Below are 24,229 nucleotides of genomic sequence, written 5' to 3'. Positions count from 1 at the left end.
ACAGAACTGTCGAATCTCTAGGAAGTGTCGGCAGTTCTTTAACAAATGACTGGACTTCTCCCGACCATCCTTTGGATCAAAGTATAAGTGGAGGTAACATGTCGCCTCAAGTTGCTCTGAAGCCGAAAGATACGGAGAACGGATGCGGCCCCTGATTGCCGATGTGTCGTAGCATCTTTGCTCGGTCTGCCGAGGATGAACTGCCGTCCTGCCTTCCTCCTCACGATGTGAGCTTCTTCGTCTCTTCCTTTGTCCAGCCGTGGCGTCGAGATTCCCTTGATCGCTCCTTTGTATACTCCTGGGTGAAATTTTTAGAGTTGTCGCTGAATGGGCACCCTCCGGAGGTGCGGCCTTTGAGTCGGACGCGCTGGCCTTAGGGAGGCGAAGGAAACCTCCGGAGTCGATGACGAAGTGAACGCCGCCGAAAACAGCCTCCGTGTCCTGAGATGATGCCATAGAGTTTGGGTGAAGTACTTCGCGGCGCGGCACGAACCGGAAGGACCCGCAACGGATCGGATCCGTTGACTCTCGCCGGTGTCGGTGATTCGAGTAAGAACGCCGCGGACGTGGCCGAGTACTGCCGATGACTTGCCTTGTGCCGACAGGCTTCCCACAGACGGCGCCAATTGTCGAGGGTAATCCTCGCCAATGCCCTCCGATAGGGGCTTAGGGTTGACGGAATCCTGCAAGCTGACACAAGACATCGGTTCACAGACAAGTGGGGAGAGCGATTTACCCAGGTTCGGGGCCCTCGATGAGGTAAAACCCTTACGTCCTGCCTGTCTGTTCTTGATTATGATGATAATGGGTTACAATGGGGTGCCGAATAGTTCGGCTGAGATCTCGTCGAGATGGCTATTGCTATGATGACCTAGCTCTAAGCTTTTTCTGGCTAAGATTGCTAAGATCGATTCTGTCCCTCGGCAGCCCCTCTCCTGGCCTTTATATAGGAGGCCAGGTCTCAAGAGGTCTCACCGAGTACGACTAGGTTTACAATAATTTTAGATCCGATCTTTCCTTGTTCAATCGCTTCCTTGCCTTGCTCGTCAAGGAACCTTCCGGTGCGCCGCCCTAGTGGCCCATCTTGCCTTCATGTGTCCTCATGGGCCTCCAATTAGTCAATACAAGATAGGGTAATGTGGGTTACCCGAAGGGTAGTGCCCACGTCAACAGGTTTTTCAACCACAAGTAAGTCCATCAAGAGCTCACGCAACCATTCTGATTCAACAGTGGTTGTGTCTAAAGCAGTCCCTAAGTTCCGGAAATTCAATTCGGCTCCTGGGTGCGTATGCTCCCTCTACCAACAAAACATATTTTGAAGTGTGGAAAAATTTTGACAAAAAATTCTACATGTACATCTCCATAATATTTTCCGTGGCCTATGTAAAAAAGAGAAAACTTATCATATGAAAAGCATTGTTTTCAGCACTGAATTTTGTCTTTTTTACACACGTCACATGATAAGTTCATTTTTTATGAAACGACTTTGTGAGCGTGTAGCACGTGAAGATGTACGTGCGAATTTTTTGTTTCAATTTTTTGAAATTTAAAATATGTGCAAGATGCATTTCAAAATATAGGGAGCATATGCTCCCATGTTCCAAAACACCACTCCCAGTAAGTTCTGCTTCCATAGTTGACCTCGTCAATATGGTTTGCTTGCAAGATCTCCATGACACTGCGCCACCTCCAAAGGTAAATACATACCCACTTGTGGCGTACAGATCAGCTACATCTGAGATCCAATTCGAATCACTATATCCTTCAAGCACAGTTGGATGCCCTGAATAGTGAATCCCATAACTCATTGTACCACATAGGTAGCGCATGAGTCAAGTGCATGCCAATGATCAGTACCCGGGTTTGACATGAACCTACTCAACTTGCTAAAAGCAAAAGAGATGTCCGGTCTAGTCGCGCTCGCTAAGTACATGAGTGAGCCAACAATCTGAGAGTATCTCAGTTGATCTACGGCAATCCTCCGGTCCTTGCGTAATGTCACACTGGGATCATAAGGTGTTGGAGAAGACTTGCTATCAATATAGCCGAACCGGCTCAAGATCTTCTCAACATAATGGGATTGTGTTAGAGTAATCCCACTCTCGTTCTTAATAAGCTTGATGTTCGGAATCACATCGGCTTCTCCCGGATCTTTCATATCAAAGCACTTTGACAAGAAAGACTTGACCTCGTGTATTACTTTCATGTTTGTACCAAATATCAGAATATCATCCACATACAAACACGAGTATAACACCTTCACCCCCACCATGGCGATAGTAAACGCACTTGTCGGCCTCATTGACAACAAAGCCTACGAAGTCAAAGTTCTGTCAAACTTCTCATGCCATTGCTTAGGTGCTTGTTTCAGGCCATATAAAGATTTTAGCAACTTGCACACCTTTCTTTCTTCACCTTTTACTACAAACCCATCAGGCTGATCCATATAGATTTCCTCTTCCAACTCTCCATTAAGAAAAGATGTCTTTACGTCCATTTGATGAACAATAAGACCATAGGAGCCAGCCATGGACAGTAGTACTCGAATGGTGGTAAGTCTAGCGACAGGTGAATAGGTGTTGAAGTAATCTTCGCCTTCTCTCTGTGTGTAGCCTTTAGCTACAAGCCGCGCCTTGTACTTCTCAATAGTACCATCAGGTCTTAGCTTCTTCTTGAACACCCATTTGCAGCCCACGAGCTTGCATCCATGGGGTCGTTTCGATAGCTCCCAAGTTCCATTAGAAAGAATCGAGTCCATCTCGTTATGGACAGCTTCTTTCCAGTCATCTGCATCTGGAGATGCATATGCCTCTGCAATGGACGTGGGAGTATCATCCACAAGGTACACAATGAAATCATCACCAAAGGATTTTTCAATCCTTCGTCTCTTGCTCCGTTTAGGAGCTTTATTGTCATCCTTCTCGGTAACATTCTCATGTGATTGTTCAAAATACTCATTAGATGTACTAGACTCGGGAATTATCTCGGTAGAAATTCTAGCAATGCTATGCATATCTTTCATAGGAAACATATTCTCAAAAAATGTTGCATCACGAGATTCCATAATAGTATCAACATGCATATCAGGTACCTCGGATTGAACTACTAAAAATCTATAGCCTACACTCCGCGGAGCATAACCTAGAAAGATACAATCCATTGTCTTTGGTCCGAGTTTGCGCTTCTTAGTGATTGGAATATTGACTTTCGCCAAACATCCCCATGTGCGCAAATACGAAAGTGATGGTTTTCTTCCAGCCCACTCCTCGTAAGGGGTTTTATCTTTATTCTTGTTAGGAACTCTATTCGGGACATGACATGAAGTCAATAAAGCCTCCCCCATCATGCCTTTGATAAACCAGCGAGTGGCTAACATGGAATTCACCAAGTCGGTCGGCGTGCGGTTTTTCCTCTCGGCAACCCCGTTTGATTGGGGCGAATAGGGAGGCGTCCTCTCATGAATAATGCCATGTTCCTCACAGAATTCATCAAAGATTTTAGGAAAATATTCGCCACCACGATCCGACCTAAGACGCTTGATCTTTCTCTCTAGTTGATTTTCAACTTCGGCCTTATAAATTTTAAAGTAGTCTAAAGCTTCATCTTTAGTTTGCAACAAATAAACATAGCAAAATCTAGTCGCATCATCAATCAATGTCATGAAATATCTCTTTCCACCTTTTGTCAACACACCATTCATCTCGCATAGATCGGAATGTATGAGTTCTAGAGGTGCCAAGTTTCTCTCCTCGGCCGCCTTGTGAGGCTTCCGAGGTTGCTTTGATTGCACACAACTATGGCACTTAGAACCTTTGGCAATGGTGAAATTCGGAATTAAACTTAAACTGGATAGCCGAGACATTAAACCAAAATTGATGTGACATAAACGAGAATGCCAAAGACTGGTATCATCACTAACATTGCCACAAATATGGTTCACAGACTTATTACTGAAATCAGAAAGCGAAAAGCGGAACAAGCCTCCGCACTCATAGCCTTTACCAATAAATTGTCCAAACTTGGAAACAACTACTTTATTCGACTCTAAAACAACCTTAAATCCATCTCTGCATAGAAGGGAGCCGCTAACGAGATTCTAGTTCATAGTAGGGACATGCTGCACGTTCCTCAGCTGCACGATCTTCCCCGAAGTGAACTTCAGATCTACCGTGCCAACACCACGAACAGAAGCATGTGACCCATTCCCCATCAAGACGGAAGAATCCCGGGCGACCTGGTAAGAAGTGAACATGGATATGTCAGCACACACATGAACATTAGCACCTGTATCAATCCACCAACATGGAGATAGAAATACCGAAAGAACATTAAAGAGATTACCGTACCCATCAGCATTGCTAGCGGTCACCGTGTTGACTTACCTTGCCTTTTTCTTGCGGTCTGCCCTCTCTGGACAGTCCTTAGAAAAGTGGCCAGTCTCTCCACACGTAAAGCAGCTCAGTTCTGCTTTGTTTATCATCTTCTTCTTCTTGAAGGTTGTAGTCTTCATAGGCTTATTGAAGGAGGGCTTGTTATTCCCTTTGTTCTTGCTATAGGGTTTTTTCTGCACCATGTTGGCGCTAGACTGACCCTCTCCTTTCTCAGTATTATCCTTAGCCCGAGCTTTCTCCTCAACATCAAGAGATGCTATCAGATTTTCAACTGATATCTCCTGTCTCTTGTGTTTGAGAGTTGTGGCAAAGTTCCTCCATGAAGGGGGCAACTTAGCGATGATGCATCCAACCACAAACTTGTCAAGTAAGGCACACTTAAGGAGTTCAAGCTCTTTCGCAATGCACTGTATCTCATGAGCTTGTTCGACTACAGAACGGTTGTTCACCATCCTGATGTCATGGAAGCTCTCCATGATGTACAGTTCATCGCTCGCATCGGTTGCACCGAATTTAGCATTCGGTGCATTCCGGAGCTCTTTACCATCCGTTATGTGCATGTACACATCACACGTGACGATCAGCAAGAACACTCGGAACGCATCCGACGAAGAGAGTATTGTTTTCCTTGAACTTGTTCCGATCTTGGTCGGATATAGTTCCTTCGGGTAAACCATCACTAACTTCGAACACTTTCGGATGAGTAAGCCGGAGCGTGGCCTTAACTCTGCCACCTCTTAAAGTGCACACCGGTAAACTTATCCGGCCTCAGTGCATCAGCAAAACCAGCCATTGTTAACTCAGGAAATTGCCTACAATTAGGTTTTTGGATTGTTGGATAATTAGGCACAATTTCCATGATTAATTCCAGAATATAAAACATGATGACAACAACTACTAACATGTGAAACTCGAACATACTAGATGTATTAATCAACATGAGTAGCAGCAGCACAAACGGTAAAGCATCCATCGCTAAACAGATCAAGATATGTCGCACGTACCGATCTGGTGGAGGTCGCGGTGGAGGTGTAGTAGATGATGTCGCGGCAGTAACGTTGTTGATGACAGGGACGAGAGGTGGAAACCCTAACTCGTGTATTAGATATGTTTCTGCGGTAGCCGGGCAAGAGATTATATAGGCTCGGGAAACCCTAGGCAAAGGAAAGTCTCGGCTCGAGGCTCAATCCACTCACCACGAGCGCGGCGCGCGCGTCGTGACGTGTCGTGTCGTGTCGAGTCGAGACGAGCGAGCGAGGAGGAGGAGGAGCGCGCGCGTGTAGCACTCCTATTCTCACTCACTTACTAGTGGTGGAACAACCCACCTTATAAGGTGGTCTAACTTCCTCCCAACTTTCCATGTGGGACTAAACTTCCCACCTCTTGCCACTCCCTAGTGAGCTGCCACCAACTTGGGCTCAAACTCACAAGGCTGCCACTAAGTGGGGATTTATAGGGAAAATCTGAAATCTAGTATGGGCCACCAAATGTGGGCCCAATATTTCAACATGTTTGTGATGGAGCTTTTTTTTAACATTACCATAAATCATGCTTTTTTAAAGAATGTAGAGCTTTTAAAAATTAGGTCTCGTGTTGATATGGTTTAATGATTTTTAAAGTTATATGCCTTCAATGTATGGTTTAAGCTGCCTTTGGTTACCCTATGTTTCGATCTTTGTGTTTGGATGTACCATCCACGTGCATCTTTTGTACGTCCTTCGATCTCAATGTACTTAGATGGCATATATCTTTTGTCTTACCCATACATCTTTGCACTGCATTTAGATGTCCTGCATTTCCCTATCCTTATTGAATTATTTTACACTGATTTGGGATGCTCTAGTCTCATGTTTTATGTGCTTCAGTTGTAATACCTAAGTGTATTTACTGCGCCTAATTCTTTTTGTGCAATGGTTGAAAACACAATAAAATTCAAAAAAGGACCAAATTCAACCAAAACCAACAAAATTCGGAGGCGCCCCACCCATACCCAACATGTATCAATAACAAATGAAAACATATTGGAAAAATGCAATGCTCGTACAGTCTTGTGACATTATTAAATTTCTCAAAAGAATAGTACTCCCTTATCTCAGGATATATGTCGGGGATTGTTCTAAATTTAAATGTATCTAGACACTAAACATGCAAATACATTTAATTTTTTATAAATTTTAAAAGTTCAAAGAGAGTATTAGCAAATCAATTACAAAATTAAACATAGGGAATTAAGCCGACTCCTTTTTGGATGATGAAATCAAGCGGTACTCTTTTTCGGATGAAACAAACCTTGGGCGTTTGATACTTGGGCTCTCTGGTACTCAAACCGGGCTTCGTGCAGTCTCTAGTCTGGAGGGCCTACTGCGTGCGTGACCAGACCGAAAAAGAAAGAGGCGACGAGGGTTGCAGGCCAGCGACGAAGCAGCGAGGGGTGGACTGGGATTCGGGCGGCGCCGGCAGGAGCCCACCTGACCAGACCGAGGCGGCGAGTGCTGCGAGACAGCGGCGGAGCTGCGCCGGCCGAAGAGCCCCTGGCCAGATCCAGCCGGCGAGGGATCGAGGTTGGGCGGGGGCCGAGCAACGGCGGAGTGATCAGGCGGCGCGGAGGACTTGAGGAGAGGTAAAATTTTCTCCTGTTTGTTTTAGTCAAAAAAGGGTACTTTTTGCCCCTCGATCTTAATCCCAATTTTGCTAGTATTTTTTTTTTTCGGGGGAATTTTGTATGTACTTAAGTTCAGTGTTAATCAAGAGTAACAAGTCTAATCGCATAGTGACTCCGTATTTAAGTCTAAAGGATTATGCCTCTCTGTCTCAACTTGAATTCGCCTTGGTTATCATGAAAACCTGCCTCCAAACATACAAAAGTTTGATTATATATACAAAAAAGTTTGATTTGCAACTCCACCGTGTATGCAGTATGAAGTTTGATAATTGTACTCGATCATGAAGCAATTACATTCTTTTCGCTGGTTCAGGTAGGGGCTTTTGCTCGGATATGGGGAGGACCTACGATCCACTGCTGGGGACAATGGTTAAGGCGCCAGATGGGATAGGAACAGTCATGCTATCACAGGCCCAGAGTCATATGTATAAGGTGTGGCAAGAGATCGAACCTGTAGTCTTCCTTGGAGTTGGTGTTGGTTTGTGTTGGACAGTTTGGTGCTACTTGGACCGCAAGTCATCTCTGCGCACATACGGACGTTACCTGACAGGCAACAAATGCGGCCCGGTGGTCGGCCGCGATGATGAGATTGATCGTGTTATTTCCATTCTCTGCTGCAAGACCAAGAACTGTGCTGCACTCGTTGGCGCCCCAGGGGTTGGCAAGACGGCCATAGCTGAGGGCCTCGCACAGCGCATTGCTGCCGGCAAGGTTCCTGCCGAGCTCGCCGAGGCTCGTATCTTGGAGCTTGACCTTGGGGGGATGGTGTCTGGAACTATATTACGTGGTATGTTTGAGGGTCGTTTAAAGAAAGTAATAAACGAGGCGGAGAATTCACGCGGCAAAATAATTCTCTTCATCGACGAGATGCACATGCTGATTGGTGCCGGTAGCGTCGGTGGCCCATGGGGAACCAATGATGCTGCCAACATGCTGAAGCCGGCGTTGGCTCGTGGTCGTATCCGTTGTGTGGGCGCGACGACTTTTGATGATTACCGCAAGTACATTGAGAACGATGGTGCACTTGAACGACGGTTCCAGAAAGTGCATATTGCGGAACCGAGCATGCAGGCGACCATTGCCATTCTGCAGGGCATAAAGCAGCAGTATGAACAGCACCATGGCGTGGAAATCCAAGATGCCACTGTTGTTGCTGCTGCACAGCTTGCTGGACGCTACATCACTGGTGAGGAATTAAGTTACTCCTATTGTTTCTTGAGGTGATTAGTAGATGCACAACCTCACCTAGCCACTTAGCAAGTAATACCTCCTTTCCAGGATATAAGCCTTTTTAGATAGCTAAGTTAGCTTTCTAAAAAGGCTTATATTTCAGGACAAAGGTTATATATAATGAAAAGAAATACATGTTTAATTGGTTATGGTTAGATTAAAGGGTATGAATGATCACACTAGAGTACCTCAGTTGCCTTGGATACATGAAGTTGAAATAATTTATGAATCATGTTTAAGGTTCTAATAAGTTCATGACAGCATATGCACAAGTTAATATGGTAACCTGCACTGCGATGTTTCTTTTCTGCTGAGTTCCACTCATGATTGACAAAAATGGATATTTATGTCATACACTATTGATGGGTTTTATTGTTGGCTGTACTGTAGGTCGTCATTTTCCTGATAAGGCTATTGATCTGATTGATGGGGCGTGTTCTACTGCAAAAAAAATGATGCAGATTGACAATCAAGAAGAGGAAGTGGACGCTGTGAAGAAAACAATCATTGTTACGCCAAATCATGTCGCGGAAGTAGGCATTTTCTTCCAATGAGTTGTGTGTACTGTTTTGATCAATGGTATATGTTTGTCTTGCAAATTTTAATGTTGTCCTTTGAAGGTTGTGAGCCGATGGACCGGAATTCCTGTCACTGCGCTTGATCAAGATGAGAAGGACAGGTTAATCCACCTAGCGGACAGACTTCATGAGCGAGTTGTTGGCCAGGATGAAGCGGTAAATCTGGTTGCAGAAGCAGTGTTACGTTCCAGGGCTGGCCTTGATCATCCTGGCCAACCCATAGGATCATTCCTCTTCTTAGGATTGACTGGTGTTGGAAAGACAGAGCTTGCAAAGGCTCTTGCGGAGCAACTATTTGGCAGCGAGAAGACGATGGTTCGCATTGACATGTCTGAATATGTTGGGTCTGGAGCTGTGGCACGTCTCATTGGAGCAGCACCAAGGTTTAATAATTTGTGTAATGTTTGATCATACCATTATAGTAGATGTTCAATTTGACTGATCTTAATGCTTATTTTATAAATTGTTGAAGCTGTGTTGGCTATGAAGATGCTGGACAACTAACTGAACAAGTCAGGAGGCGCCCATACAGTGTCATCCTTTTCGATGAGGTGGAGAAGGCAGATCCCTTGGTGCTGAACGTTTTTATTCAACTCCTTGACGATGGTGTGTTGACTGATGGCAAAGGTCGGACCGTAGATTTCAAGAATACTATCATCATCATGACCTCAAACCTAGGAGCAGAGCACCTAACAGCAGGAATGGCTGGAGAAAGCACAATGGAATCTGCAAGAGACCTTGTGATGACGAAGGTTTGTGAATACTGACTGTCATATGATGGTGTGCTGCTAAGGTTCTAGTGACCTATTGACTGCCATATGTATCTTATGGTGCAGGTTCATCGACACTTTAAGCCTGAATTTCTGAACAGACTGAGTGAGGTTGTGATATTTGAGCCTCTTTCGCCTGACAAGTTGAAGGAGATTGTGAGAATTCAGATGAAGAGTGTCATTTCAAGGGTAGCTGCAAAGAACATCTGTCTATCTGCAAGTGATGCTGCGTTGGACGTCATTTTATCAGAGTCATATAACCCAGTAAGCGCAGATTCTTTTCAAACTAACCAAAACCTGTTTTCGTATGACCATGATTTTCCTGTTCCGTTTTCCTGTTCCGTTGGATATTTTGGTAACAGTGCATGCTCGCAGATGTATGGTGCAAGGCCCATAAGGAGGTGGGTGCAGAAGAATGTGATGACGGTGCTGTCTCAGATGCTGGTCAAAGGTGAAGCCGGTGAAGGCTCGGCGATCTCCATTGATGCTGCGGATGACAGAAAGGGGCTCAAGTACGAAGTAGTAGATCCACGAGGCAAGAGTCCGGTGGTGCAACTTTCCGGCGACGAGAAGAGTTATGTTATGGCAATGACAGATGGTGCCATGGCCGGCGAGGAAGGCGGAAGTGACAGAACCATCGGTTGCTAGCTGGTGCCGCAGCAGCCCTCAGGGATTGGATAGAGCGCCTAGTTTTTTGTTTGATTTTTGAGCTGGGAGGGCCTAGTTAATAAACTTTCCTGAATAGCAGAGGTAGAAGATATGCCAATGGCACCATGGAGGGGAAAACGTTTTTGTTACTCTGTCCGACCAAACATGTCAAAATTTAGACAAAGTTACCACATGATTGGTGGGACAGAGGGTTTTGGAGGCACCATGCAATGTGCTCTTAGCAGTAGCGTAAATCCTCACCATCGGTGATCATAATTATCAGCAGGTTCGTCTATCAGTAAGGATTGTGCTGTTTAATTAGCAGTGGGATAAGGTTTTTGCAGCTCATCCATCGTGTTATTTGCGCTATCGACGTCGTTGCACTGACAGAGCCATGCATGTATTAATTTTAATAATGCATGCATGCATGCAGTCTCTCCTAATTAAGCAAGTGGTACCACAAGGGATGCCCCCCAACGGGTTTGGGTAATGGGTGGAGACCTTAACTTACCTGCTACTCTTACCCGTTAACGGGTATAATTATCTCTCACCTGCCACATTCAGGACGTATTTGCAACAAATCAACTTCAACATCATATGTATAGTCCAATTTATATTTATATACTCCTTCCATACTGCTTTATTTGAGTAATAGCAAAACTTTGACTGTTAATAGGGTTAACAAAATATAAGATATATACTACGAAAATTATACCATTGAGAACTTCTTTAAATATAAATTTAATGTTATAATTTCTGCGGCATATATCTCATATTTTGTTGACCAAATTAATGATCAAATCTTTTTCGAAATGCGTATTACCCTAATAAACTGGTACATGGGGAGTACAACAGTACATCATAAATAAAATCACAATATTAGAACCCATACAGACCCATAAACATGTCATAAGTAATAACACATTCTCATAAATTACCATAAACAAACAGCGCAAACTCATAATGGATGGAGTCCTTAGCTTGCCCGCCACATTCAGGGTACGCATGGATACTCATATTTGCGACAAATCAACTTCAACATCGCATAGTCATAAAGAACAACGCATAGTCACAAATTATAAACAACGGTGCATCATAAATAAAATTACATACATGTAACACATTCTCATAACCAACATATACTCATAAAACATCAACACACCATAAATAGTAACAACATCCACGTCAAAAAAAATAGTAACAACATCCTCATTAACTGCCATAAACAAAAAACACAAATTAACAACAAAGTTAGAGGTGCTCATTGCCATCTTGACCCACCTGTCACATTTGTCTATGGGTTATGTAGATACGTGCGATGGTTTGTATATTTTCTTACACATACCCGCCTACCTGATTTAGTCGCCCATTATGTGGATAATAGGGACACATTGCCATCTCATGGAGCAACCCGGGAAAGAAATCCCTAATCTGTTCTACTCTCTCACATCCATATTACTTGAATTTAGTACAACTTTATACTAAATTAGCGATAAATAATTTGGATCGGTAGTTGTAATTGCTTTACTAAGTAAAATACTGGTACTTGTAAGATTTATTTTTTTAGGGAAACTAGTTGTAATTAAGAACTCATTGGTATTTGTACTCCTACTAGTAAATCCAATCTTCTTTTTTAGGGAAATTACTTTGCAATTTTACTTTGCATTAGTATACTCCTAAGTAAAACCAAAGGGGCGGGCAGCATCGTCGATCTGTTGCGGGGATTTGCAAACCTTCCTCTCCTTCCTCCCTCCGATGGACATCGATCCGGCCAACGAATCGTCCCTCCACTCCTCTCCACCACTCACCGCCTGCCTGCTTCCGTCGCCCACAGCTCCTGGCTTTCCTGCGCCCGCTGCCGGCCGGGATTTCCGCCTGGCCATCCCCAGCCCCGTCGCCGCCGGACACTAGGTCGCGCCGGCGGCCGGCGTCGGCATTGCCCCTTACTCCCCTGCCCAGCAGCGATTCGAGAGCGGCGGCAACAGGCGGGAGTCCATGGGCGCGGCTCGGCTCGGATTTCTTGTCGAATGGTGGGTGGGGCAGCGACGTCCTCAAGCCATGGGTGGCGGCGGCGGGCGGCCTCGTCGTCGACCAGCCGTTCAGAACTCGACAACGGAATCCGTACGGTCCGCTTACTACCTAGCCATCCTCGGCCGGGGACTGCACGGCAGCTCCGCCGCACACCTTGTCGACCAGTTGCTCACTGCTGCCGCAAGCCAATTAAGGTTTATCTGAGTTATCTCTCTTCCTCGATTCCTGTTTTCTTGCAATCCTTTAAACCCTGGCTTTTGGGATGGATTGGAACAGACAAGAATGAATGGTGTGTATCCTAATGCTCTTCGTGGGGGACTGTAATAAGTTTCCATATTCGAAAATGTGAATTTGTTTGGAATGAATTTACCAATTACGAGGATCTTTGCCTTTTTATCTGTATATATATACAGGTTGCAACGCTATATAGTTCACCCGAGCGGTTATGTATGCATTTTGTGTGGTGGACTTGCATTTAGAGAATATACTCTGCTTCTTAGGTGACAAATACAATACATTTGGAAAACTACCTACTGGTCCGGGCCAGTCCGTTCCGTTTGCTCTCTTTGCGGCGCATTCATGGAGTCCAACTCTGAAAATCCTGGCGCTGCGACCCAACCTCCTGTGCTATGAGCTAGCCACCCTCACAGCTGAAGCCTTGATGCCCCATGTCCACATGCCAGGCTGCAAATTTGTTCAAGAGTTGGCATTTAAGCTATTATTGATTTGCAGAAATTCAGCAACTGCACACCACTTCCGATTTCTGTAGATCACGACATTGTGGAAGTACTATATCCATTCAGTTCTTTGAACTTCCATAGTTTTGAAGGGTTGAGTATTACTTACTACACAGTAAAGCTAATCAGCCAACCTAGCATATTATTATTTTTGAAGGGTTGAGTATTATGTTTTTGAGTGGTCATCATCGAGGGCCTTCCAAGTTTACTTAGCTAAAGCCTTGCCATCGCAACATGCTTATTGGGATCTCACATGAAGGGTATGCTTCAGAATTGGCCATGTATGTCCGACTCTGCCACTGTGGTATCCTATTGTTTCTTTGGTTTCATGGCACTGCAGTACAGAAGGTACTCTTCCCTCCGTTCCACAATATAAGATGTTTGTGTAGATGACTTCGTATGAATCAAGTTGTATAAAAATGTACATACTATATTTCCTAGCAATACTAAGATGCTATACTTTCCTGTATTTAATGCTTAGAGTAATAAACACTACAATATGATGATTTGGACTATATATATAATACGTTAAAGGAGCATACTTCTGTAATCAGTTGCAACTGGCCTCTTTTTCTGTCACAAACCTCTGATACTCAGCTCTCATCTTATATTGTGTTGGCAAAGATGTCAATCCGACAAGTGTCTTTCTTTGTTAACTTCCTACGTGAACTCTCTATGGTAATTACCCACATTTGTTTGCTTTTGATATGAACATTCTAATCCAAATGCTGCACTGCCAAATGCAGGTTCCTGCTACATTTTGATGACTATAGGAAGCTTGAAGTTTCAGTCATTGCGCATTTTAGTACACATGACACATTGACCTGGCAGCTTCTGAGCTAAGGAGTATTGGATTGGTCATTTTCACAATTACTTTGTGCGAAGCTATCCATGTTATACTTCCATCCATGGAAAAAGGGTGCAGGAAACTATCATTCAGTGGCACTGAAGATATATGTACACTATATGTAAACCTGATAATTCGATATGTATACTATATTTAAAGCTGAAAAAGGTGCGCGTAGTTTGGATAATCAGATATGTGTGGTGTTGGTGTAACACAATGCATGTATACTCCCTTGGTTTCCGATTTGTTCTCCGGAACAGTTCATGTAAAGCTGGTGAACATCATGTGTTTTTTTTTCAGAACAGTTCTAATGTAAAGCTGATGCTCAATTGCTCAGTCTGTGATTTGTTTCCCGGAACAGTTACAAATGTAAAGTTGATGCTCATTCTGTCATCAAAGGGAATAATGCCAACAGAACTGTGCAGCTCAAGTCCAAATCATAGCATACTCATAACTAAGCTGACCTGGGGCTGTTCACATTTCCATAAGCACCATGCAAATGCACGCATAAAATTTGAGCCCAGCTTCTCAAAATACAGTGCATGCAGCAGAAATTACATGTGTTCATTAGCTGCAACACATTAGCTTCTAAAGGACACAGCCTAGCTTCTAAAGGACAGAGCATGCAACTTTAGCTGTTCACATCTAAATTGGGTTCCATTTTTTGATCAAGACATGTAAAATGCCCATGTTGATTTCAGTGCTGATACAAGCAGATTGATCAGATTAAACTGTCCAAAATATGCATGCTTTAGGTGCTAGCTTCTTCTGTACAACGTAAATCACACAATTCAAGCAGGAATATAATCTAAAGCACAGCCACTAAATAATCACAGGCAGGACACACACCACAAAATGATCGATCTCACTTCACCATAAGCATCGGTTAATTTGACTCACCAAAACAACAAGTGCAGGTTCAACATAATCATAGGAAGATCCCAGCTTAATTTAGTTGAGTTTCATACCAGATAAGAAAAGGAATGAACTTGCATCGAGCAAAATCATGGCCAGCCGGTAACTCATGTCACAAAGGTCGAACTTTTAGCGCGCGCCCATCGATCAGGCACCGGCGTTGCTGCCGTCGGCTGCTGCCGCATCTCCGCCGCCGTTGCTGACGCTGGGACCGTCGCTTGGCGCTGTTGTCGCCGCCGCGTCCCCGACGCCGTTGCTGCTGTTGTCCCCGCCGTTCCAGCAGATCGCATTGATCATCTGGAACAGGAGAAAGCCGGGGTCGAAACCGCCGCCTCCTCCTCCGTTGGCGTTGCCGGCGTTTCCGGCGTTGTCCCCGCCACCGCCTCCTGCGTTGTCCTCGACGGCGTTGGCGATCTCGGCGCCCTGGTCTCCGCCGCGTCTGAAGAGCCAGAGGAGGGCCCCACCCCCGACCAGACCACCGCCGATGGCAGCGATCCACCACAGCCAGCGCCTCCTGGTCGAGCCGTTGGCCGCCACGAGCTCATTGCCGGCCGTCAGGTTGGCCATCTCTTGGACCCGGCGGGGGTTAGGCACGGGCGGTGCAGTACGCCCCGTGACGTAGCGGTGGATGGCGTTGAGGCCGTCACGCACGTTCCCAGGGTTCTGGCGCGCGAGCTCGGCGAGTTTCCTCCCGAGCAAACGAAGCGCTGTGGCCATCCTGCAACCTGCACGCAAATCAAGAGAAAAAGGCCTCAGCTTTGCGGTCCAAAAATAAATCTTTTGCTGGGCACAAGAGATGGGAAGGAGAAGAAAGGGAAGAAAAGAGATGTCTTTACGCAAGCTGGAGAGGAACCTCTGGATCGGACGGGGAAGAACGGAGGCAGGCTCGCCGAGGTTGAAGAAGCTGAGGGAGAAGAAGGCGGCGTTTGCTTTAAATATCGGTATGGTCGTACGGACAAATATTTTCGACCGCTGGATGTCTTCGGCGGTCAAGATTGATTCGGCACAGGTTAGGGCGGGCGGGTTGTGCTCATGCCAGATAGATCCAAACCGTTTACGAAGCTACATAATAATGTGTTTTGGTATAAACAAATTTCTACCTACATACTAAAGTGTATCTAAACACACTTTAGTTGTGAAAGTTGAGACACTTATTTTTGGACGGAGCGAGTACATGTTACCGGGCACCAAAAAGAGCCGACTCTGTCTGATTTTTGATGTTACGTCTTGGATTTTTAAAGGTGTGACTATTTCTCACTCGACTGAAAACTAATTTTGTTCTCAATCAGATAATGTTATTAAATCTCAGTTGCAACTCATGACTAGCATGCATCACGACACAAATCAAATGGTGTAGGACTTGCCTGAGCAAGAAGTTAGTTCTTAGTTAGCTACGAACTATGAAATCTCATTTTTAAACTGTTTGTAATAAGATGGTTAGAGTGGTGTTTTGGAGGAGCATATGCTCCCTATATTTTAAAATGCATCTTACACATATTTGAAATTTCAAAAAAATTGAAACAAAAAATTCGCACGTACATCTTCGCGTGCTACACGCTCACAAAGTCGTTTCATAAAAAATGAACTTATCATGTGACGTGTGTAAAAAAGACAAAATCCAGTGCTGAAAACAATGCTTTTCACAGGATAAATTTTCTCTTTTTTACATAGGCCACAGAAAATATTATTTTTTCGTGAAACTTGACGCATACACCTATATTATTGAGATGTACATGTAGAATTTTTTGTCAAAATTTTTCCACACTTCGAAATATGTTTTGTTAGTAGAGGGAGCATACGCACCCGGGAGCCGAATTGAATTTCCGTATTAAAAAGGTCTTCATCCAACATGCGACTAACTCTATCATCTAATTCATGATCTTTTTTATAGCAATGGCATCGGTTGTGTAGGGACAAAGAGCAACTGTGCATGCTTCGCCACCTACTGGTGGCACGCCCGTCTTTCTACTTCATCCAATCGCAACTTGTTTTTCTTCGGTTTTACCTTGGGCATGTTTGTGTTATGGCCCTAACAGACCTATAGTGGTGGTCGATTTATTCTTTTACTTATAAAGTGGAACGAAAATCTGGTTTAAAGTAGCGTATGCTTCGCTTTTATATTTGCTTTAAGAGCCGTGTAGATTGTCATGTTCCATGACCGTCCTCTTCGGGCGTGTTGTAATGTTTGGTTTTAGCTGATTTGTCTCTAATCAACTAAGCAATGTTCTTCTTCTAATTAATGAAAATGACTAACAAAAATTGATCCGTTTAAAAAAAAACCATGTCTGGTGAGTAAGAAAAAATCATATTCTGCTAAACGTGTACTGGACTGGATCAAAAGGAATTTCACATACATAGTCCGAGATGACGAAGTAATCCCACGGGAAGCATTTACGTTACAGTTTAAATTATAGGCTAGCCTCTCATGTGATTGTTTCCCAAGCCATCGCTATATGACCACTGACTATATATGCCGAATTCGTTTTCATCCGAACTTCCTCCGTTCTAAAATATGAACATTTTTTAACAAATAAACTAGCTTTTCAACAAGGTTTATGTTTTAAAATGGAGGCAATAGTATTTTGTATTTTTAACTTTTTAGACAAACTTAACGCAAGTTCCGGAGGGAGTATAAGACATTTTGGCAAACTAATCTACGTTGTCAAAACGTCTGATATTATGGAACGGAGGTAGCATATGATTTGCTGAGGAATTTTCTACACAAAACCATAACCCATGATTTTTGATTACACAAGGGACCAGGGTCGTCCAATGTTGGCACCGTAATTAATTCTCATAACGCAAACCTAATTCATAGCCAATTATATTTTATATGTGTCCACGGATAAGAGAATCAACATGTGGTTCAATAATTAGGCGGGCAGTGGCCTACCCAGCCTATCAGAGTTTAAACCGTAAGTTTGATATTTTGATGTCTTATTAAAATGAAGAATATTTTTCAGAAAGATGACCTAATGCCTGCATGCATGCAGCGTTCTCTCCTAATTAAGCAAGTGGCGCATCACTCTATCGATGGAGTTAATGATCTTCATACGAACGGAACAGCGGCTCAATCTACACTCACATCAAGTCATGGAGCAACGCGGGAATCCCTCACCATTAGTATAGCTTGTAATTAGAACTTCATCGTAATTACAAGCTATACCAAAATAAACTGAATGCATCATAAGACTGGTCATAGTGGGGAGTAACTTAGTCTAGGTTATTACCTTTATAGTGAGTAGTACTCCCTCCGTCCCAAAATGTAAGGCGTCTAAGGATTGGTCAAAAGTTAAACCCTACAAACTTTGACCAAATATTTAGAAAAAAATATTTACATCTACAATATCAAATTGACATATTAAGAAAATATACTTTAGGGTGAATCTATTGATAATGATTTAGTATTGTAAATATTTATATTTTTGTGTATAAACTTGGTCAAACTTTAAAAACATTGACTTTTAACTAATCCTTAGACGCCTTATATTTTGGGACGGAGGGAGTAACTTATATGTGGTGTCATGCATTGTGTCATTTATTATGTTGTAGACTCATTTTGCCTTGGGGTGTGTGATGTTATGGTAACATAGCTAGTTACCACCTCAATCTCTTTCTTCATTTATTAACATGCCATGTCACCAAAATGCATTCAGATGTGTGATGCTGCTAGCTATGTTACTCCCACTATGAGCAGTCTAACAAAATAGCATAGTGGATCTCAAGTTCCCCAATCTTCACAACATGATAAATTAACCTAACGAGTGCATTTTCCCCAAGATCAAGCATAAATTGAAACCAGAACTTGCCATATTAACATGTTTCAGAGCTTTCAGTTTCGATCTGGTTGATTGCCGCGCGCCCGTGGTGGTCGCCAGCTTGCCGCGCTACCAGCACATCGTTCAGGCACGGTCGTCGCCGTCCGCCTCGTTTGGTCACGGCCGCGTCTCCGATGTTGTTGTGTTGCCGCCCGCCGCCGCGTCTCCGCTGGTGTTGTCGCCGCCCTGGCAGCCTATCATGGTCATCATCTGAAAGATCAGAAAACCTATGTCGAAGCCCCTGTTTCCTCCTCCGTTGCCGCCGCCTCCCCCGGCGTTCCATCCTCGCGTCGTAAAAGCCATAGGATCCCCGCCGTGATAGCGCCGCTCACGAACCACCTCATGAAGCACATGACCATGGAGCCTTTGGCCACCGCCACCACCACCTCATTGCCGGCCGCCGGGTTGGCCAACTCCGGAACCTGATGGGGGTTGCGCACAGGTGGTGCTGGAGTCCCCCTGAGGTACCGGCCGATGGCGTGGATGCCGTCAAGAATATTTCCTGGGTTCTGCCGGCGCACTGCGCAGCCTTCCGAGCTACGAGCTGAAGGGTCGTTGCCATGCTGAAAAGAAGGAAGAACTACGAGATCACCCCTTTCATTCTGGGGTGACGGAGGGATCTTACCATTCGAGCCTTTTTTTCATGCTTTTCCCGGTGGTCTGGAGAAAGCAGCAATCAATAGGACTTTCCTAATCCTCCCTTACTTTCAGGAAGAACGTGAAATTGTTTTTCCTTAAATGGGAGCAGAGGTTTGAAAAAGGATCTTAGAGTGTCGAAAAAAGTTAAGAGCTTGCACACATGAAAAGTTCGCAACTTTGCAATGAAACACACTGGATTTCGCTTTGCATGCTAAGAAACGTTCCACGGAATGGAATCATACTGTAAAGGTGAGGAGAAGGGAGGGAGAACTCGCCAGATCTAGGGTTTCGGCGAGCTTGAACGGGAGGGGTTTTGGAGAGGGAGAAGGAGCAGGTGAGGAGAAAGAAGGAAGGGGAGAAGAGGCCTCTTTTTTTATTCGGCCTACAAAGGCCAAGCGGGTCTTAACGGGCACACCCGAAATATATCAAGGATTTCATCACCTAAAAAATTATTCAGAGTAATACATGTATAACTAATTAAACAGTTTTGACTGGATTATATCAACACGTTCTGCCTCTCATAGAGACAAAATATGCAGGACGAAGACAAGAACTACGTTACTGAGCTAAACTAAGAAGTACAAAGCTGAACTGAACAAAGAACTATAGAGCTAAACCATGACATCTATTACGGATCGGAGGAAGTATATGCTTAGCACAATAAAATCTTTTATTTTAGGGTTATAACATGTCAAACATTTATGGGTTTATCCTAGAGTAAAATACATCTAAAGTCATCAAATTCATCGAGGAGGTGCAATCCAGTCCTCAAACTCGGAAACCGTTATGTTTTGGTCCTCAAACTTTATAAGAGGCCGGGTCATATACTCCCTTCCGTCCAAAATAATTACCGTTGGTTCAATAAATATAGACATATTTTAGTTTATATTTTGATTAAATCTGTGCGATAAGTATGTAATGCTACAGGGAATACAACCTTGTCGTACAAATTGTGTCCACCGAGGCGTACAAAATAGTGGACATGTACTTTCTCCATTTAGCTCATCCCTTTTGAAAAATCGCACGCAACAACTTTCGTTGGGGCATTTTTTTTTGGATAAAAAACCATAACCATGGATTGTTTTAAAGGGAAATGGCACAAAACACTAACGTAATCATTCCACAAAACACAAAACTAGTTTTTTTTTTCTTTGAGTGATCAAAGCAAATCATTACATAAAGTCTTGCAAATACATTTGGGTGCAAAGTTTTAAGAGTAGAGGAAATACAAAGCTCCGCAGAGCTGGTCAATGCTACACGTACGTAAGGAAGAATATTACGGGATAGGTTTACGGACTGGTCGTGGCATCTCTCAATTGGCCCTAGGCAGTTGCTCCGCAAATTCAGAACACCAGCCACGTCCGTCCGTAAGCAAATTTCCGTAAGACTTGCCACAATAAAAGTATCATAGATAGTATCATGCATGTTATGTAAACAAAAAATTTATGTGGCACATCAATTAATAAGAAGAGAGGTGAAAGTAGTATCATAGATGGATATTGTAGCATAGCATGTAAAACTAGAAATTTTAGTGCCAAACACATGTACACATATTTGAATTGAGATTGTACAAAACATTAAATACGATAAAACTATAATATTAATTCATGATACTATGGGGATTGTAGGTGTTGTATCGTAAACTGGTATCATATATTCATATGTATGATATTTTCATTGTGACTAGTTTAACCAGTTGTCCGTAAACATAGCATTATTGCACAAAACTAGTTGTTAACGCTTGTTGATTAGCCAATGCCGCAGTCTCAATCGAAATCCGCAGGTCCGGGAACATAAGCCGGCGAAAGCGCGCGCGAAGGAGGCGGTGGCGTGCCCGTGGACGCGGCTCTCCGTGTACCAACTAGGCAACTACCACGGGAAGGAGGCGACCTACATGCCGCACCTGGTCTACATGGCACGCTCCACGCCGGCAAGCCGTGGCTCCGCGTCCGGGAGCTGGAGCGGCACAACGTCCCGCCTGCTACCCTCCGCTGCAGCATCTTGGTGAGCGCGATGAAGAAGTGGCAGCTCTACCCATGGCGCCTCCGCCCGGACGACGCGGCTGCTCGCTCGCTGTCTCCCAAGCGTTCTAGCGTCCCCGTACCGGCATTCGCCGTGGAGCGCCGCTCCCGCAGGTCGCCCGAGTGCCTGCGCTCCTGGATCCGTGGAGACCGGCGAGATGGTGCCGGAGGAGAGGGGGCAGTTGAGCGCGCGCGGTGGATACCGGCAAGGTGGTACCGGATACCTTGCGCGCCGGTTCGCCGTCAGATGAAGGGGAAAGCGGCAGCGCCGAGGTCGCCGCTCAGCTCACCAAGAGCGGCATGTCCTCCTCGCCGTTGAGCACGCTCAGTCTCTGGTGCACAAGTATGGTGGCCACAATGCCTATTCGTAGTATCGGATGTCCGGTGGTCGACGCACCGAACAGGCTTCGCCGCGGCGCGCGTGATCAGTGAGGACTGAGGATACCAGGCTCGACGCCGCCGTCTGAGAGAGGCCGCAGGCGCGAGTTCCTCACGCATGGCCCCACCCGACGGCCGGCGCTACCCAGCCGAGACGACGAACCAAATTCCGAGAATTGAAGCGAAACTGGAATAATGCGCTCGATCGATTTCATTGTCTACTCTGTGGTCGTTTTGCAGTTGACGTCAGTGCGAGTTTCTGCACATGGCGTGCGCGACGGCGCGACACGACGCCGGCAAAGGCTTCGGGAACGAAACGATCGAAGCCGTTTAATTGGCGTGCGTGGTGTCTACACCTTCAAGGACGACGCGTCCACGACGTGCGCGAGGGCGACGATAGCGACGACGGCGCCCGGCCTCGACGGCGTTTGCGACGACATCCTGTACGCCATGTTCGGTGCCCTCCACGTACGCATGCGCGGCGTCTCGGGAGTGCACGTACGATGACGCCATGGATGGCTTGCACTTTGCAAGTAAGCTTGTGCACGTAGTGTTTCTTTCGTCAGTTTCGTCAGTTAGTTGATCAAGTCGTCGAGGTTTTCTAGACATTGGGCTTATCCCGTTTAGTTAGCAGTCAGGTGGTACTGCACGCTGCACGAACCAGATCGTGGAGAGCTGCTCTCCATCTTTTTCGTTCTTCAGTTGTAACTCTGAATAAAAGGGAATAGAAACGAGAAAAGCTGCAAGGTTTACACGTCAACAAAAACCTCGCGTTCTGCTTCTCTGTGTGTTTGTGCTTTGAGTTTGAGAGAGAAGAATAACACACTTACATGCCCTCGACGACGTGCGTTGCGAGGTCGTCCCGGCCGTCCAGGCATGGTTGTAAGTATCCGTATATTCATCGTAGTGTTTTACGATTTTAAAATACTATTGTGCCTAATCAATACTATAATCAATACGTATCCCAATATTTTAACCTCGTATTCATCGTAGGCGCGAAAGAAGAACCCTAGACCACCACCATAAAAGCCGGAACGGATGCCCCCCACACCGCCGCCATGACTGGGGACCACGGTTTAGCCGAGGGAAGGGCCACGCGAGGGCGGCGCAGGGCGATGTTGAGGCAGGAGTTTTTGGAGGTGAAGTTCATGGAGGCGTCACGCCGGGGTGAGGCGCCGCCGGAATCGGCCAGCGACGGCCGAATTGAGCCAACATCGAGCAAGGGTTCTCGATTTGGGGGCGGACCAGATACGGCTCGAGAATCGAATCAAGCGGAGCCGAAAGGTAGGGAACACCGAGGGGAGCCAGAATCGAATCAGTGGCCCATACCAGTGTACATGGCTGAACAAGTATTGAGGTACTGAGAATAGTCCCACCTCGCTAGTTCAAGAACATGGAGAGCTGTTTATAAGGAAGGCCTCCTAGTATCTTCTAAAATAGTAGAGCCATTCTATGGAGTACACACAAATAGCGCGTGCGCTCGCGTGAATATTCGCGACTTAAGACTTTGGCGACGGCGCGGCGAGCCGACTACCTATATTTAACTTTTTTATTGACTAAAAACTGGGTGGGTACTTTAAGAGCTAATCCTGCAGTTAGCTCGTCGATTGCTGAAACTGGTAGATTTTACTGTGCATGCAAAAAAAAAAACAGGTAGGTGGAGATGGCTTTTTTTGGATAGAGGAATGTATTAATATCAAAATACCAATTACATCCAGCTTGGCGATGGCGCGGCTAGCGGACTTGGGGGAATCGAGTGGACACTAGGCGCGTCCGCGGAGACGCAAACGTGCCGCAAATTTGCGCTGCGTTTGCGTCGCTGCGGACGCCCCGGACACAATGCGTCGCCCCGCTGGAGCAGGGTGCAGACGCATTTTCGGTCCACGCGGATGCAAACGGTCGCACAACGGCTCTTGGTTGCTGCTTAGCTTTGCTGCGAGCCTCTGTATTGAAGTAGCGTAGAGTATGGAATTTTTCGTATGGAATTATTTATTTTACTGTAACATTTATAGGTAAAAATATATTTGAATGTAATATAAATAATTTATTTTTTATTCATTTTTATTACGTCGGTTTCGTTTACTTTTGAGGGTATGCCAGTTTCGTGTGATCGATGTCGGTTTGGTAGCTTTGGTTTGGGTCAATACAGCGCCAATTTCCTATTTTTTCTTTTCTTTATCCTTGGTCTTCATTTATGACTTCGTTTTGGTACATCGCCTTGTTTTGGCGTGTGAGGGTGATCAAAGGGGATTTTGCGGGCCATAATTTAGGTGGACATGACTCATGGGCCATAATTTAGGTGGACATGACTCATGAGCACATCTCTTGTTTGAAGGAAGCAGATCGGCACGCTTCGCTATCATGGTGCCACTGTCTCGTCGTGTCACAACAGCTGCGAGCCAAAGACATCGATTTGTTGGCTGCGTTGTAACTAGACAAACATAATTTTGAAGCAACTAAGAATTTGTTTGAAAACTTGGCTGTGTGCATCTATTGATGCAGAGGCCGGAGCAATGCTCCCATATCGAAAAAAAAAGAATTTGTTTGAAGCACAAGCAAGGACT

At 45.0% G+C, this 24,229-nt stretch overlaps 1 protein-coding gene across 1 annotated transcript; it reads left to right on the top strand.

The window, feature by feature from the left end:
* The first annotated feature begins 6,921 nt into the window (after positions 1-6,921).
* On the top strand, positions 6,922-10,607 carry LOC124660273 (chaperone protein ClpB1-like). Its single transcript, XM_047198090.1, has 7 exons — positions 6,922-7,011; positions 7,367-8,239; positions 8,674-8,816; positions 8,904-9,244; positions 9,334-9,613; positions 9,698-9,895; positions 10,007-10,607. The coding sequence occupies exons 2-7, from the start codon at positions 7,387-7,389 to the stop codon at positions 10,277-10,279; spliced, it is 2,088 nt and encodes a 695-aa protein (XP_047054046.1). The 5' UTR covers positions 6,922-7,011; positions 7,367-7,386; the 3' UTR covers positions 10,280-10,607.
* The last annotated feature ends 13,622 nt before the right edge of the window (positions 10,608-24,229 follow it).

Source organism: Lolium rigidum, chromosome 6, assembly GCF_022539505.1.
Source record: "Lolium rigidum isolate FL_2022 chromosome 6, APGP_CSIRO_Lrig_0.1, whole genome shotgun sequence".
NCBI classification, from domain to species: Eukaryota; Viridiplantae; Streptophyta; class Magnoliopsida; order Poales; family Poaceae; genus Lolium; species Lolium rigidum.
The sequence above is the reverse complement of the archived record's forward strand: the minus strand, read 5'-3'. Positions and strand labels throughout refer to the sequence as shown.

Bases quoted from the DNA above. Each gene is read 5' to 3' on its own strand.
- LOC124660273 (XM_047198090.1), top strand. From the start codon at position 7,387: ATGGGGAGGACCTACGATCCACTGCTGGGGACAATGGTTAAGGCGCCA. The intron at 8,240-8,673 runs GTGAGGAATTAA...GCTGTACTGTAG, and splicing joins TGCTGGACGCTACATCACTG to GTCGTCATTTTCCTGATAAG. The intron at 9,614-9,697 runs GTTTGTGAATAC...CTTATGGTGCAG, and splicing joins GAGACCTTGTGATGACGAAG to GTTCATCGACACTTTAAGCC.